Source organism: Anas platyrhynchos, chromosome 2 (genome assembly GCF_047663525.1).
Source record: "Anas platyrhynchos isolate ZD024472 breed Pekin duck chromosome 2, IASCAAS_PekinDuck_T2T, whole genome shotgun sequence".
NCBI classification, from domain to species: domain Eukaryota; kingdom Metazoa; phylum Chordata; class Aves; order Anseriformes; family Anatidae; genus Anas; species Anas platyrhynchos.
Window position 1 is genome coordinate 94,488,797 of NC_092588.1, and position 16,874 is coordinate 94,505,670.

Consider the following 16,874-nt stretch of genomic DNA (forward strand, 5'->3'; position numbering starts at 1 on the left):
GCCAGTTGCCATTAAAGCTCGCTTACCCTCCTCCTGTCTTTCTTAAAATCTTGGACGTCCCCAGAGTTAATGGGGACAGCCACATATTCCTAGTCACTGGTCCCTGAACGCTAGAGTCAGAGTCGCTATCAGAGTCTCCCTGGGGTTGCAGATTAGGAAGCCCGGGAGTCTGAGGGGCTGCAGGTGGTGGTGGTGAAATATAGGGAGGCAGTGGGGCTGGGGTCTCTAATTCTCGTTTTTTCTTGTGCCTCCCATCCCCTCCTTTTTCTTTTAGAGGATATAAATTGGCTCGAGTTTCCAAGCTGATCCACAAATGTGCATATTCACTTTCTTCCAAACTAAAAGGTTCCTTTGAGTTTACATAAATATTTAGGGCCTGGCAAACCCAATCTTCAAAGGACCCAAATACGGGCCAGTAAAGGTGGTCTCCTCGAATCTGTTTACCACCCCAAACTTCAACACAATAATGTATCATTTTTACTTTATTCCTTCCCCGCCTAAAAGGGGAATCCTCCCAATTTTTAATCATTAATCCCGGGGTAACCTAACATCAGACGTTACCCCGCCCATGGGACCAGAAGGCTTACTCTTCTTCTGTCCCATCTTCTGGAGGGCCTTCACACACACACACACAAATCGCTTCCCCCTTTTCGTGGCCCAGTCCCTCGCGGGATGTGGGAACCGCACTACCGAGGGGTCCGCACTCGCTTCGTCCGCAATTGGACGTCTCACAACGCTACGCTCCAGGATACCCAACCCCAACCGAACGGATCACCAGCCTATACTTACTCACTCCTGAGTCTCCGTTCGGTCTTCGTGCACAAAGATTACTAGGGGTTGCCGGCTTTATTTGCTTGCTGCCGAATTTAGGGTTCGTCGGTGAAGGATTTGAATGAAAGTAATCCTAGCGAAGGCCGCTGAAATCAGCGGGGCGCCCCCTCCGAAGGTCTTTCAATCAGATTGCCTTCATCCGAGTCACGGCACCAAATTTGTTATAAGTTGCCCCCTTAATTAATTTTCAGAGAGCATTGCATTAATAATAGAAAGGAATTTATTGAGTAAGCAACAGCAAGCAAAACAGCGCTGGGCGGCCGGGGAGTCTCGGCTCCGCCAACGGTGCGCACCTCACCCCCCCCAGGGTCCCTTTTTATATCTTGGTGATTTCAGGATTACGCAGCACGTCCGGGTGTGTTCTGCGACTGCGCGCACTGTTGCTAGGGGGTCGTCTCTGTCCCTCTGGTGGTCGTGAAGATGAAGGCCGTAGTCTTCCTCGGCGTTGTGGTTCAACTTCTTTCTTTATTTGGTCATGTTGGCCCAGCGTGAGACAGGAAGGCAAGATGTTGATACACTAGTTTAACAACTTATCAGGAGATGGCTACACGAACTTTGCAGCGGTGTCTTTTGAACAAAAGAGGCTACTGAGATGCAGAAGGAGAGAAGGGGAGAGGGTTCTCTTTTTTGTTACATTAAGCAAAGGAATTTTCATAGTGTCTAGCTAAGCATTATACAGCTCCTTACTTCAGCAGGGAGTTTTCACAACTCCCGTTCCTCAAACAGAACTCCTTGTTTTTACAGAAGACAATGAACGAACATTCATTGTGTATTACAGTACTGAGATATGCTTACAGTGATAAGAAAGTTTAGCAGGCGACCTAGTGAAACGCAGACAACCAGACTCCTTAGGACAATTAGGTGAAAATCACGGTGTCAAGTCAGATAAGTGAAGAAACATTACCACTTCAAGCAGTAAAAATGTCAAAAGACATTTGAAATTTAACAGGCCGGCAACTGAAGGCCATGCATTGTTTGTGAAGCATCAGATAGATTGTGAACCTGGATTACCCACTCAGTGGGGAAACAGGGGAGGGTCCTGCCATCAAAAGGTATATAAACTGTGTTTTGGAACTAGTAGATGCGCTCTCTCCTGCTTGTGGGGCGCCCGCCATTGCAATCGCAAATAAATTACTACTTCACTGAGATCCTCGCCTGAGCCTAAGTTATTGGCTACGGAGTGTTTCTCACACCAGTAACCCCCACACCGATAACCCACAACCACACCAGTAACAAAAAAAAACCCACACCAGTAGCCCCCACACTGTTAACCCAAGCACACGCAGTGTTTGAGGCTGGGTTCGTGGCCGCCTTGGTCCAGGAAGCGATCGCCACGCTGAATTCTACCATGTGGCACGGGAAACATAGGCACTGTGACGGATTTTCACCACAGAAAATAAATGAAAGTGGTAACGGGGTACACATTGTGCCCTTAATAACACGCATCGGGCAGTGAAATCACTGATTTCCACACCAACGTGCTCAGGGAATCACTCTCAGCCCCCTCCTGCATTGGACATGGAACAGCTGGGCCAACAAAAAACACTTCCCTCCCTCACCTACACCAAACCTATTAAGGCAACCCTATTAAGATAACGTGATTTTTCTCCTCCAGATCAGTGTCAAAGGCAGCTACGCTATGTTTGCTCATAAGTTCAAATGCTGCTTTATTTATTTATTTTAATTCCATTTTTCTTATTTAGAAGGATTTCCATAGGGTGACGGGCCTTTAATGACACTCATGACTCAGAAATATTTGCCGATGCAGTCAAACGGTGTCTATTAACGTGAGTCACTGAAGTTAATTGGTTAATTGAAGTTAATTGGACCCTCATTACAAGTCACATGTTAGGGACCAGCCTCTCAAAGGCCAAAAAACAGCACTGATACTTCACATTGTTTCTGCTGGGCCAACACATCTGTAGCACTACCTTTTCAGTTGACAACACAACGAGTGTTTCCACAAAGTACTCAATGCAACCTAACTACTGTGTTTGGTGATGCAAAGCAAGCCATGTCAAAGCAGGCACACACCTGGAAGCTGCCTTGCTGCTCACATTGAAGAAAATAGATTAAAAAAAAAATCGCACTACAATTGAAGTGGCATCAAACCTTGTAAGGCTCTGAAGCTTCAGCGCTGCCATCCAAATTCAAGGAGGCTGCATCTATTACCTTGAATCTGCCCCAGCTCAATCCCCTGAAACAATTCCAAATACACATACAAGCAACCCTTTTCCCACCCAGATTTTCTTTGCTTCATCTATTCCACCTCTAACTCCTGTCTTATTAATCTGCCCCTCTAAAGACTCACTGGCTCACACAAGGAAGCAACCCACCAAGCCCCTGATTCCCCGCCACATTGCTTCCATGCTTTGGGAAGATCTAACTGCAACGGCTCAAACTGTGATGCCACCTCACCCACCTCACCCCCTCCGCCTACGTGAGGTTCCTTGCCTTCTGTCTCTTCCTACATGTACACCGGCACTAGAACCACGAAGAACATGTTTCCTGTAACACTCCAAAAGCCTTTTCTGTTTCAGGATGTCGTCATTTCAATTCAGGACTGAAAACACTCCTAGCAAAAACCCAACAGCTAATAGCAAACAGAAGCTGTTTCTGCTGATCAGCTAGAAGTAACCTCTAAGTACTGAGGAGTCACAAAGGAGAATTTGTATTACATTCAAGAACAGCACCCAGCTTACGACTGCTACTTTCCCTAACTACACTAAGCCATAAGAATTTGATTCTTACCTGCCATCACAGTAATTATGGTTTATATTGCCCCCAAAACACACAGGGCAGTACCAAAGCTGTGTCAGCTAGGTTTAACAGCTTCCACAGCTATTAAGTACAGTAATTTCTGCTTCCTTTTTTTTCTTGGAAGAATATTCTTTTGTTTCCAGCCTCAGTTAATTATTATATACACTGTTAATTAGCAACTATTTCTCAATACTCATAGGGTTATGGAGTCCCTATGACTGGAAAATACTCTACACCCTTCGAGATGAGAACAGCATATAAAGGCAGCAACTTGCAAGACCGCTCTAGCTTCAAGCAAAGCTTTCCTCATTGCTCTCGTCTCCTTTGACTTGAATACTGTCATCCTTCTACCAAAGCTTTATAAACTTCATTACCATGAATGAAGGAAGACCAGAGAAATTAGAGAGTAGCAGAGGATATAACTTAAGGAGCTGTTACTAGGATTATTTTTTTTTATTGTTCCTGGTGTTATTTTTCCTTCTTTAAGCCAGCAAGCTGTTTTCTCCAAGATTTTTTTTGTTAGGTTAAGAATATGTATTATATTGCAGCAACTTCTTTGCTGTAAGTCAGCTGAGAAGTCTACCAGTAAGAAGGTCAAGGGAAAGCTGAATGCTGATGCAGAGTGCCAACAGACTTCATCCTCATTCCATGGGATGTTTGTAGCTATGGCAGTTCAAGTTACGCTTCCATATGCTTAAAATTCCAGATTTAGAAGCCAATTTCAGCTGACCTAGCAGATATCAGCAGTACAGTTAGAGCCAGCAGCCTGCAGGAAGGAGCAGACAGGTGCTCCACAGCAAGGCCTGTAGGTGTCTCCCATACACACTTCCAATCTAAGCAAGCACATGAAGGGCTTGGCTTGTCACTTACCTAAGTGACCAGGAAAACAAGTGAAAACGAGATTTCGCTTGTGTCCTAACACCCATATAAAAATAAAGGCAGATGAAATACCCTTACTACCTTGTTAAGTTTCACAAGCCAGAAGAGAACGTGCTGCACACAGGTACAAGTAAATCCCTTGCTGGCAGGTTTGCAGAAACAAATTTTTATTTACACAGGCAAGTCTATCTTTAGACCCCATTTAACTCTTTACATTTCTAGAATATTTACATGATTTCATGATGCTCCAAGAAGAGAGTGATGAACAAAAAGATTACAGAAACTGTCAAAAGCATAGCAAAAAAAAAAACAACCTATCATTGTGCTTTAAAACTTATGAGCTAGAATAACGTAGAAGAAATGTAGTTTTAGCACCTTGGTCATAACGGTCATGCTATATAAGACACTTAAATAGCAGAGGAGATTTCAGAAGTGACCGTATCCAGAGGTTGCCAGTGACAATTCATGAGTGAATCGTAGAGTTCTTCGCTTGTCTCCATAAATTGTCTGTTCATTTCATCAACATCCAAGTAGAGCTGTGGATCTGAAAATAAAAGCCTGGTAAGTACAAGTATCGGATCTGAGGCATGCACACAAAAAACACTCATGTGAAACGGCTGATAAGATGTATTTTAAGCTATATGTAATAAGCTATTAGACCTACTTATTTTAGTGAGATATTTAGTCCTCTAAAATGTTAAACCTCACAACTCCAACTTTTGGGAATCCTACGGGCTAGGACTGCATTATCTTTATCTTGAAAGACGAATAAAGATGACGTTTAAGGATAATCGGCCATGAGACCTTCCCAAGAGCCATTTAATTCACTTCTACTCTAATAGATGTTACACAAGATAGTTTCTCAACACTGACACAAAATGCCTCCACGTGAAAAACTCTGCAAACCTTCCAGGACACAATTACGTTTTGTACCAAATTTGTAAGAGCAAGCCGAATCCTCCTTTGGGAATCTGCAACATAAGCTTTTACCTCGGGGTGGAGAACAAAGCTTTTGCGTATTATTGAGTTTCTAATATAGAATCTGCTTAGTGGAATCAATATGAAGAGCAAAAATGTACTCAAAAATGTACTTACTTGGTACTTTGTGTCTACTCCATTGCAAATTTTGCTGGAATCAGGAGTTGAAGTCTTTGCTGGTTTAGAATACCGGACCCGACGCACTGAATGAAGGTTTAACCTTGGTTTCACAAGTCTCTTTACAGGTGGATGCGGGGACTCATTCTGGGAGTCCAGCTTTGAAAGGGAAACAGCAATCAATTTATCCTGACGTCTACCCAAAATAATTCCAATATTTATTGATGAAAACAAATTACAGAACTATAAAGCTCCCATCGGTCTTGGCACTCTGTGAATACAATTTGAGAATTCCAAAAAGCATTCAACCTATAGAGGGAAATCACCAGAAAACCAGTAACAAAATCCATAAAGCTATATTTAAGTAGCCAAAGTCTGACTGAATTCCATTTCAAAATGTGGCAGTTAGCTTTGTAGACAAAATAATTCATGCTACCATAATTAAAATAACTCGGGTTCCTATATGTTCCTATCTTTTCCTGTGCCCACACTGATTTTTTTTTTAATAGCTTAATTCATTAATTTAACATTCAAAGCGTTAAGCAACTAATTATACAGGCTTCTGGGCTTCACATTCCCTACATTTTCCCCCTTCAAAGTTACACAAACAATAGAACACATTCAAAATAAAGCTGTCAATCTTACAATAATCTCATTCATTAAACTATGATCCAATGCTTTAGATGTGCATTTAGATGCACATCAAGTTGGGTTTGACTTCATTTTTCAACACATTTTCACAGACCAGAGTTACTTTTTAACACAGACCACCGCATGTTCTGCAGAACTGACTTAACTGAACTGTCAAACAGAAAACAAATCCTGAAGCCTAAAAGATTTACCAATGGCTCCACCTGCAGTCTTAAGGATCAGAAGATACAGTCTTAGCAAGTATGCTATTGTTCAAATCAATACCAACAGAAAATGGTTTACATTGCAGCTTTAGTTTCGCAGTATCTCCCAACTCTTAGTAACAGAATTCACACCACCTATGAAGTGTACAAAAATATATCTTTCTAAAAATTATTACATTCATTTTGAAACCTTGAATAAAATACGTTTTATGGAAGCTCACAAATCTCCTTCGAGTGAACGATGGTTCACTGCTGGTTTAAAGGTAAAACAGAAAAATATTAATTCCCCCAGTTAGGCATTTAATACACCAAGAGCTATTCTGCCTGGTACAGTTCCTTGAAATAAGAAAAATACCACATCACTGCGACCCGCTGCAGAAGTTTAGCCTGAGTGCACAAGTGTTCTGTCAACCCCACGTTCACTTCAGCAGGAAAACACACAATCATCTCCTTCGCAAATAATTGCTTCTCATCAAGGGCTACCCTTCTCCTGCCAAGCATTATGAATTCCAGTATTATGAAGAGACAATCTATCTCCTTCTACCCAGTGACAGCTGCGTGCAACATTCATTTAGTGGCTGACAACTTCAGGCTTTCTGTTGCAAATCTGGCAGATCTTTCTTAATGCCTTATCACAGGTGTATTTCTATAATAGAACTGAGAGTTCACACCAGATTTGTTTTTAGTTATTTGGATAATACTTATGATAGACTTCACTTCTCTATGCCTTTGTCATTTGGCATATGGTGAAAAGATGGCACAGGAAAGCTGACATGTTTGCAAACTCTCAAGTGATTGTAAACTTAATTATACATCCAATCAAGGAATTAGCACAGAAACTTCTTCAGACATTGTCCCTTTTCTCATTAGAACAGAAGATGAAGAGTGTGCACATCCTGTTCTTTCCTTCAGTCACCTCATCTTAAAGCGGTCCTTTCAGGGTTTTGCAATTTAATAAACCCAATGACACCCCTAATTAAAGTCACCAAAAAAAGATGACCGGTTTTCATTTTTTAAACAAAATGAAAGGAAATCATGCTTTACCACAGCACTATCACCAATTCTGTGCTACCTCCAAATAGGAATTCAGGAGCATAAGATTTATAGTGTCAGAAATTAACAATTTTCCCTGGTTTTACCTTGAATGGTGATAAAAAGCAGAAAAATAGTTTGCTGTGCCTAAATGAACACCCAAGTCCGTACAAAGTCTATATGACCAGTCAAGCAGTATTTTTCTGTTTGTGATCATTTCTTCAAGAGAAAAAATTTCCTCAACAGGAATTTTAATATGCAGCTTCACCCCAAACTGGGGGACAAGATAAAACTACTTCGTGTGTTCTAGAGTCGTTGCTCTCAACTTACAAAGATAACAAATCTTAACGTGAGTAATCTTTACAGCCCTTCATCTCTTGTAGATAGATGCCAATATTAACTTGATTAGATGCGTATGTTGTCATTGAGGTTTGAGAAAATTTTTCTAATAGTGATCATAGAATCATAGAATATCCTGAGTTGGAAGGGACCCTTAAGGATCATCAAGTCCAACTCTTGACAGCGCACAGGTCTACCCAAGTTCAGACCATGTGACTAAGTGCACAGTCCAATCTCTTCTTAAATTCAGTCAGGCTCGGTGCAGTGACCACTTCCCTGGGGAGCCTGTTCCAGTGTGCAACCACTCTCTCTGTGAAGAACCCCTTCCTGATGTCCAGCCTAAACTTCCCCTGCCTCAGCTTAACTCCATTCCCGCGGGTCCTGTCGCAGGTGTTAATGGAGAAAAGGTCTCCTGCCTCTCGACACCCCCTTACGAGGAAGTTGTAGACTGCGATGAGGTCTCCCCTCAGCCTCCTCTTCTCCAGGCTGAACAGGCCCAGTGCCCTCAGCCGTTCCTCGTACGTCTTCCCCTCCAGGCCTTTCACCATCTTCGTAGCCCTCCTCTGGACACTCTCCAACAGTTTCATGTCCTTTTTATACTGTGGTGCCCAGAACTGCACACAGTACTCGAGGTGAGGCCGCACCAGCGCAGAGTAGAGCGGGACAATCACCTCCCTTGACCTACTAGCGATGCCGTGCTTGATGCACCCCAGGACACGGTTGGCCCTCCTGGCTGCCAGGGCACACTGCCGGCTCATATTCAACTTGCTGTCTACCATGACCCCCAGATCCCTCTCTTCTAGGCTGCTCTCCAGCGTCTCATCGCCCAGTCTGTACGTGCAGCCAGGGTTTCCCCGTCCCAGGTGCAGGACCCGGCACTTGCTCTTATTGAACTTCATGCGGTTGGCGATTGCCCAGCTCTCCAACCTATCCAGATCCCTCTGCAAGGCCTTTCCACCCTCATTCGAGTCCACAACTCCTCCAAGTTTGGTGTCATCAGCAAACTTGCTCAAAATGCCTTCTATTCCTACATCCAGATCGTTTATAAAAATATTGAAAAGTACCGGCCCTAAAATGGAGCCTTGAGGGACCCCACTGGTGACCGCCCGCCAGCCTGACGCAGCCCCATTCACCATAACCCTTTGGGCCCTGCCCGTTAGCCAATTGCTCACCCATCGTATGATGTTTTTATTTAGCTGTATGCTGGACATTTTGTCCAGTAGGATCCTATGGGAAACCGTGTCAAAAGCCTTGCTGAAGTCCAAAAAAATCACATCAGCTGGTTTCCCTTGGTCTACCATACGGGTGATCTTATCATAAAAGGAAATCAGGTTAGTTAGGCAGGACCTACCCTTCACAAACCCATGCTGGCTGGGACCAATGACTGCTTTGTCCCCCAGGTGCGCCTCAATACGTTCGAGAACCATCTTTTCCATGATTTTACCAGGCACTGATGTGAGACTGACAGGCCTGTAATTGCTAGGGTCTTCTTTCTGACCCTTCTTGAAAATCGGCACAACATTTGCCAGCTTCCAGTCTACTGGGACCTCTCCAGACTCCCAGGATCGTTGAAAAATAATTGAGAGAGGTTCCGCGATGACGTCCGCCAGCTCCTTCAGCACCCGGGGATGAATCCCATCCGGACCCATGGACTTGTAGGGATCCAGGTGGAGTAGCAGATCCCGCACACGTTCAGGGTCGGTTGGGAGTTTGTCATCCCCACTGTCCCGGTCCTCCAGCTCGGGGCACTCTGGGTCCCGAAGCCCATCATCGGCATTGAAGACAGAGGCAAAGAAGGCGTTAAGCGTCTCTGCTTTGCCTATGTCATCGTCTGTGAGAAGACCTTCCCTGTCAAGGAGCGGCCCTATATATTCTTTAGTTCTCCTTTTTCCATTCACATATCTAAAAAAACCCTTTTTATTTTCTCTCACAGACACAGCCAGCTTCAACTCTAGGTGTGCTTTAGCCACACGAATTTTCTTCCTACAGACACGAGCAGCATCCCTGTATTCTTTCCATGTCACCCAGCCCTCCTTCCAGTAGCGAAACACTCTCTGTTTCCGCCTGATCTCCATAAGAATGTTCCTGTTCAGCCATGCCGGCCTCCTGCCGCGCCTGCCTGACTTGCGGTATTTAGGAATTGCCTGTTCTTGTGCTTCTAGGAGGCATCGTTTAAAGAGTGACCAGCACTGGTGGACATCAAGGCCTTCAAGAGCAGCTTCCCAGGGGACCTTGCTGACTAGTTCCCCGAGCAGCCTGAAGTCCGCCTTCCCCATATCTAGGGATGAGGTCTTGGTGGCACTTTTCCTTCTGTCACCGTAAATTTTGAACTCAACCACTTCATGGTCGCTATGACCGAGGCGGCCACCAATCACCACATCTCCCACCAGACCCTCTCTGTTTTCTAGCAACAGGTCTAGGAGGGCACCTTTCCTAGTTGGCTCCGTCAGCACCTGCACCAAGAAGTTATCATCTAGGTGCTTCATGAACCTCCTGGACTTGCTCGTGTCAGCCGTGTGGCACTCCCAGTTAACGTCTGGCAAGTTGAAGTCCCCCATAAGGACAAGGGGAGTTAATCTTGAGGCCTCTCTTAGTTCTGTAAAGAATAAGTTATCGGCACTATCGTCCTGGCCGGGCGGTCTGTAATAGACTCCCACAACGACATCCCCTTTATAAAAGGTGATAAAGCATTAGAAAAGTTATCTACCTCATCTTAAGACATTATTGGTTCTTACCTTTCTTCGTTTGGGCTGAAGGTCAGGAACATTCAGTTCATCTATGTCTGGAGGCTAAGGGAAAAAATAAAGCCTAAATGTTAGAGGGCTTTTCTTTTTTCCTGAGAGAGGGTTCCCTGCAACAAAAATATGGGGGCTCATGGTCAACTTACAGAACTCAGCGGCAAAAGAGGTGGCATTTTTTTAGCATCCTGTTGAAAAAATAGTGCAATAAATTAAACTTGACACAACATAAGGAAGAACAGTTTTATCTTTCTCCTTTGATGGCACATTTACTAAGTTTTAGAAACACGTGAAGCAAAAATGGATTAAAAGAAGTGCTATTTACCATCAAAGGGCTTGACAGCTTCTCCATTGCCTCCAAGATGCACCGTGCTGCGGTACTTAAGGTAGCGTGGGACTGCACTTTTTCTTGCCTAACTCTCCTTCTCATTTGTACCTGGAAAATTAGCATTTTAAGTGTTACAATGGTCAATTCCGAGTTAAGGAGGCATGTATTTTATGTTCCAAGGCTACACTGATGATATAACCAATATATTCTGATGACAGAGAAAAATGCAGTCACTGGGAGTTCAAGCCGTAAAGAAGAGTACATGCTGAGTACAACGAAGTTTACCTTGGGCCTCAGTGCATCTTGCTCGTGCTTGTTGCGCGAGTAATAAAAGAAATCCATACTTGTAAAAGGTCAAGACGGATGATGCTAGGACTGCTAAGGCCTCCAAAGCAGTAATCAGGGAAACAGAACTCAAGAAAAGGCTTGTGGTACAGAAAGTGCTTTCACTAACAACACAGACCTCAGAGTTTCACGATGGTGTAGGTGTACCATCTTAAAATCAGTGTATACAATCATAACCAGGAACTAGTTTTACTTCTCTCTTGCTTCCTCCCTTCCCCCAAGATTAAAGTTGGCTGCAAATCTTTGCTTTAAAAGATAAAGATCCGATTTCAACTGTAACACATCTAAATATTACACTGAAAAAGTGAACTGTTTATTTGCACCACCCAGCTTCAAATATCATGCAAAAACTTCCCTTGGTGTGACTTTTTTCTTCCCATGTTAAACCCCTCTGTGTTTATCACACGATATGAAGACAGGAAGCAGACCATGCAGCATATAAAAACACAAGTGAGACTCACAGAACGGTTACGGTTGGAAGTGACCTCTGGAGATCACCTGCTCTACCCCCTGCTCAAGCGGGGCCACCCCAAGCAGGTTGCCCAGGACCATGTCAAGTCAGCTCTTGAAGATCTCCAAAGAGGGAGACTCCACAGCCTCTCTGGGCAACCTGTGCCAGGGCTCCATCACCCGCACAGGAGAAAAGCATTTCCTGATGTTCAGACAGAACCTCATTTTGTTTGTGCCTGTTGCCTCCTGACCCGGCACTGGGCACCGCTGAAAACAGAATGGCTCTCTTTGCTCTTTGCACCATCCCTTCAGGTATTTACATACATCAATAAGATCCCCCCCCCCGAACCTCCTCTCCTCCATGCTGAACAGTCCCAGCAGTCTCGGCCTCTCCTCAGAGGAGAGGTGCTCCCAGACCCTTGATCGTCTTGGTGGCCCTTCGCTGGACTCTCTAGTACATCGCTGTAATCCACAGCAAGCAGCAATAAGCAAGCTTCTCTCTCCTTTAAAAGCCTAGTATTTTGGTTCCTCTTGTTACCATAATCCACTAATATTGTTAGAAAACAAAAATAGCTGACCAAAGAGGGTTCCCAGCTTTGAACCACAAGTTTTCAAGGTTTCCCCTAAGTGAGCTACTGCCCTTGTTCCATTGCAGAGCTGGACTGTCAGAACAGATCCAGCAAACCCACGTTTTCATTTCCTTAAAATTCCTTTTGATTTATTGATAAAAGTCAAATTGATTTAAATGCATTCCTACCAAACCTGATTTGACTTTCCTTTTCGATTCAGCTCTAGCTAATCAGAGTTGTCAGCAGTTTTTATTTGCTATTTCCAAGAACTCTTGGGCGCAAATACCTCTCTTCAAGAACTATATGAATCATTCAAAATAGAAAGCATGTTACTGCTTATCTTGGGACTGCATTTAGGCCTGCATGCCTCTACGTAACAGAAGAGCAAAGGATCAGCAAAGTTAATTTTAGATATTTTTAAAGAGCGCAGTTTTATACAACAGATCCATAGCATGAGTGCAGGCATGCTTGCAAAAAAAGATCCACAGATAAACATTGGCCAGGTTTGACTACTGTAGCTTTTGCTACTATAAACACAACTTTTCAAAGTTATGCTGCCATTGTTTTTATTTACATTAAAATAACACCATGCAATGTAGTCAGAGGCAGACAATGGCACTCAAATGGAACTTCTTGAAAGAAGTAACAACAGAGGAAACCCCAACTACCAACAACTAGCCTAAACTGTCATTCTTGCTCTTTCTGGCAAGTATTACCTGTGGTAAAAACTGCTAAAAAAAGAACTTAACCCGAAATCAATCTCTTCTATTTTTGTAGACCAAGAGGGCAGAAGAGCAACTGGTACCACATACTCAGCTCCCTGCTCAGAGCTCCTTTGGCAGTGCTGCTTTTTTATTTCCATCACTATTTCCCATTACCCTACTTTTCTCATACCCGATAAGGTTCTATCATCGACGGCTTTGATCTTCCAGCTGCACCACCATAGGCCGTCTTTCCAGGGTAAAATGGAGAATACCCAGGCTGGTTTTTCTTACAGTCAGATGTGCTTCCGCGTGCCTACAGAAACACAGTACGTTAAGTGGACAGAAAAACAGGTACACATTCAAAGTGATTGAAAGAAAGACTGTGCAGTACTTACAGGAAACATTCCTCCAAAAGCAGATAAACTGAATGCAGGTTTCTTAGAGCTAGCTGCAGAATGCTGCGAGAGGGAATGAGTTCTATCAGCTTCTGTGGTCCAGAGCAGTGATGAAGAAGTATTTTTTAAAACTCCAACATCTGCCAAAGTGACATATATGTTAAATGTAAACGTCTCTAGTACATACAGAACTTTAACAGTAAAGACCACACTAATTCAAGTTCTTCAACACGGAAAAATAAACGTGGCTTCAGCTTCTTTAAACAGCTTCGTGTACAGACTGAAAATCAAGTAACAGCTACAAACTTGAAAACTGTTCACTGAGCTGCAAGCAGTTTTCAGCAATCTTAACAAGTTAATACTGTGCTTCCAGTGCAGAAGATTTTTTTTTCCTTTTGTGCTAAAAGCAAAGAGAATTGCATAAACATCAGTGCATTTGTACAGACAAAGCTTTTTTCTATGTTGGTGAAAGGCTGGAGGCCAGCACAGATCATAATTGCACAGGTTTTACACCTGGAAGATTCCTAGAAGGCTGCTCTAAGAGTTAACGATCTTCTTCCCACATATGTTTTACGACGACACACCAGAAAGTTGTTGTGCGCTCAGGTTACACTGCTGAAGCCCAGCAACTCTACTCTCAACCATACACAAGTTCTCTGAAAAACCTGCTGAGGACACTTCAGTCCCTGTCTATCTGGGGGACTAGAAAAAGCTGCAAACCTGCTGTTTGCCCTTTCAACGAGAAGACCTAGGTACCGATCTACATCGACACAATGCTTATTTCTTATTTTAAAATGGTGTGCCTTCCTTAAGGAATTTGGCAAAAGACATGAAAGTATTGACAGCTGAAGCCTTCTACCAAGAAAGGTCAAAAAAACAGCCCGCAACGTGTTATGTCAGAGTACTTTCCTTATCTTCTCCTGCTAAAACACAGGAAAACATCTTGTGATTCTATTTGTCACCTACACTTATTCACATTTAACCAGATGTCTTGTCTGTTAGATATTCTGAGTCACTCTTCCTTCTAGACAATCAGCCTAGTTGTCAAGCTACAGCAAGTCAGCCTGATTTCCTACCATCCCAGTTCAAAATTTACATATAACCTAGCTGAAAGTGTGTATTTCAGCATCGACTCTTTGTAACAGCAGGGTATCACAAGCCTATTCCAAAGCAGGCTTCTATTCAAAAGGTGATAGGATTATACACTTCTAAGACACTAAAACAAATTTAATTCTTGCATCCAAAGCTGACATTCTCCTATTTTGTTTACTAAGGTGATGTGCAATATTAAAGAACGCAAAGGACTTCACCTTAAAAAAAAGTCAACTAAACAGAGAACAGAAAAATCACCTTTGTCAGATGCTCTAGAGGAGAAGCCACCGGTTCTTGACATGTTGTCATTGTCTTGTTGAGAGGTAGAATCTTTGATTTCTTTTATGAAAGAGAGTCCAGGACTGCCAATGCCAAATATTGAAGATGTCGTGGGCTGAGAAGGTGGGACAGAAGAATCCGACATGGTATAATTCAAATGGCTCCGATGAAGAGCGGGCCTTGTTAAGGCAACTGGGTAGTTCAGTGCTGAGCTACTTGTGGATGGTTCTAGACAAGAACAGGGAGATAATTAGCTTTGCTATAGACAAGCTCACAGAAGCCAAAACCTGTTTCCTATCAACAGCCATGCTATTGCCAAGTTCTAAGCGCAAAAATAGAGAAGCCAAATTTAACTTCTTCCTCACCCAGATACGGTTTCATCTAACTGTCTGGCTACAACAACAACACTGCTTGCAATACTGAGTATTAATGTTGCATTCAGAAGAAGTTAACTGTGAGGTTTCACAACACCAGATTCTGACCCCGTGTTCAAATGCTCTAACACTGACTTGGCCTTTCACCAAGTCAAACACAAATACTCCTCCTCACATGTACAGCTTGCAAGAAGCTTTACAAAATTTGAGATTACATGCTAAGGCACAGATAACACTGCAGCTTATATAATGTTGGAACAAAGGTCATTAATCTAAATACACAGCATGAAAATGAACACTTGCAGTACTTTTTTTCCCAAGTTCTACCAGATCAGCTCATCTTAGAGGCAAAACACTACCTCCTACCCGTTAACTACTGGGATTTTGACCCAAGGGAAAAGTACGTTGACCCAAGTAACCAGATGAGCATTTTTCCCTCTTGAAGCAAAGGGTCTGCAAACAATGCCAGTGGCCTGATAAAAGCCTACAGTCTCCCCCAGGAATCTGGGCAATTAAAATGATTTTGCGCCACTATCCTCTTGATGCTCGCACTCAAGCTTAAACTAGTTAGTTCAATCTTCATAACCACTGCAGTACCACTAATTAGTTCTCCAAACCATGAGCAGATTTTTAGAACAGTACCGTTTGAGATACACAAAGTTATTCGGGCTGAAGGCCACCTAAGCAAGGAATATAGGCTCCAGCACATTGATACCTCAGAGCTGAAGAAACACATTTGTTTAAAAATGAAGTAATAATTTTTAAAAAATATCTTATTCTTAAGCAGAGCAAGTAACACCCACAGACAGCTACATAAGCTACAAAAGGTTCTAGGATGTCCACCTGCTCCTGATCTCCTGGAGTTAGTAAGCTTGCAGTGCAGCTGTTCTTACTGAAAGCTCCTTTCACACAGTTACATAGAAAAGCCAACATGTGTTCCTCAGTCATGAAGACCTTCTCTATTCTTTTCTCCAAACTTATTCCCAAGCTACAGCTACACAGAAAGCAATCAATCTCCTTGTTTACAATTAGATGAGATTGGAGGCAAAGCTATTTCCGCATTATTTTTTGATTCTGCCAACAACAGAAGCAACTGACTTTCCAGTTTACCTATGGTTATCTACGCACACTCAGACAAAACTTCTTTACTTATTAAAAGCTGAGGTCCCCAAAACAGCTAATTTAAGAGAAACTCCAGTAAGAGTATGTGCGGATTTATACAATAAGACTACAGTAGCAGTGAGAGGCATCGGATATAAGACAAATTCATCTTTTATGCAGTAAAGTAAAGTAAAGTACAAACCTCGTTGCCAACGCTCCCAATACCTTTTCAAAGACACCCCTTCCCCCTGCGTAGACCTTAAGGTTATTGAATATTTTAAGGATAATAATGTCATAAACCACATCCATGCACAAGTTCCCTAGTTCTCCATTAAGTTAACAAGGAACTTGACTAAATTGATCAAAGCCCAAAACAAAACCAAACAAAAAAAGTCAGGACTCGAGATGGAATTTTCCTGTGCCACTCTAGCATCTATTATTTTGTTTTGAAGACTGCAAAGCAAATTCATTTTTAATTGCCTTACGCAATTAGATTTTCATTCCGTTTCTTGTAAAATATGGAAAATGCAACCTAGCACACTTGCAAATGAGTTCTTTCCAGCATTTAGCACCTGGCTAATAGAGTACGTAAAGTTGACTGATGCCTTCCAAGAGCATAAGAGGTATGCTTCGTAATTGTGCGGACAGTTTAAAGCTAAGACAGTTTCACAAACAGTTGTTTCGACTTTCTTGTTTGTTTTTTCATTCT

General features: G+C 42.8%; 1 protein-coding gene across 15 annotated transcripts in view; it reads right to left on the bottom strand.

Moving 5' to 3' along the window:
• LOC113841408 (uncharacterized) overlaps positions 1-16,874 on the bottom strand; it is a 79,210-nt gene that overhangs the window by 45,366 nt on the left and 16,970 nt on the right. For 14 of the 15 annotated variants that reach the window (XR_005263095.2, XR_005263097.2, XM_072033211.1 and 11 more), the window contains 7 exons: positions 14,670-14,918; positions 13,320-13,459; positions 13,115-13,237; positions 10,854-10,964; positions 10,678-10,716; positions 10,526-10,579; positions 5,566-5,724 (listed from right to left, as the gene is read on the bottom strand). Coding sequence is in view for 13 of the 15 variants with exons in the window: in XM_072033211.1 (XP_071889312.1) it covers positions 5,566-5,724; positions 10,526-10,579; positions 10,678-10,716; positions 10,854-10,964; positions 13,115-13,237; positions 13,320-13,459; positions 14,670-14,918 (875 nt within the window). In the remaining 2 variants the exon portion in view is untranslated. The remainder of the gene's footprint in view (positions 1-5,565; positions 5,725-10,525; positions 10,580-10,677; positions 10,717-10,853; positions 10,965-13,114; positions 13,238-13,319; positions 13,460-14,669; positions 14,919-16,874) is intronic. The other variant, XM_072033213.1, reaches the window with a different exon arrangement.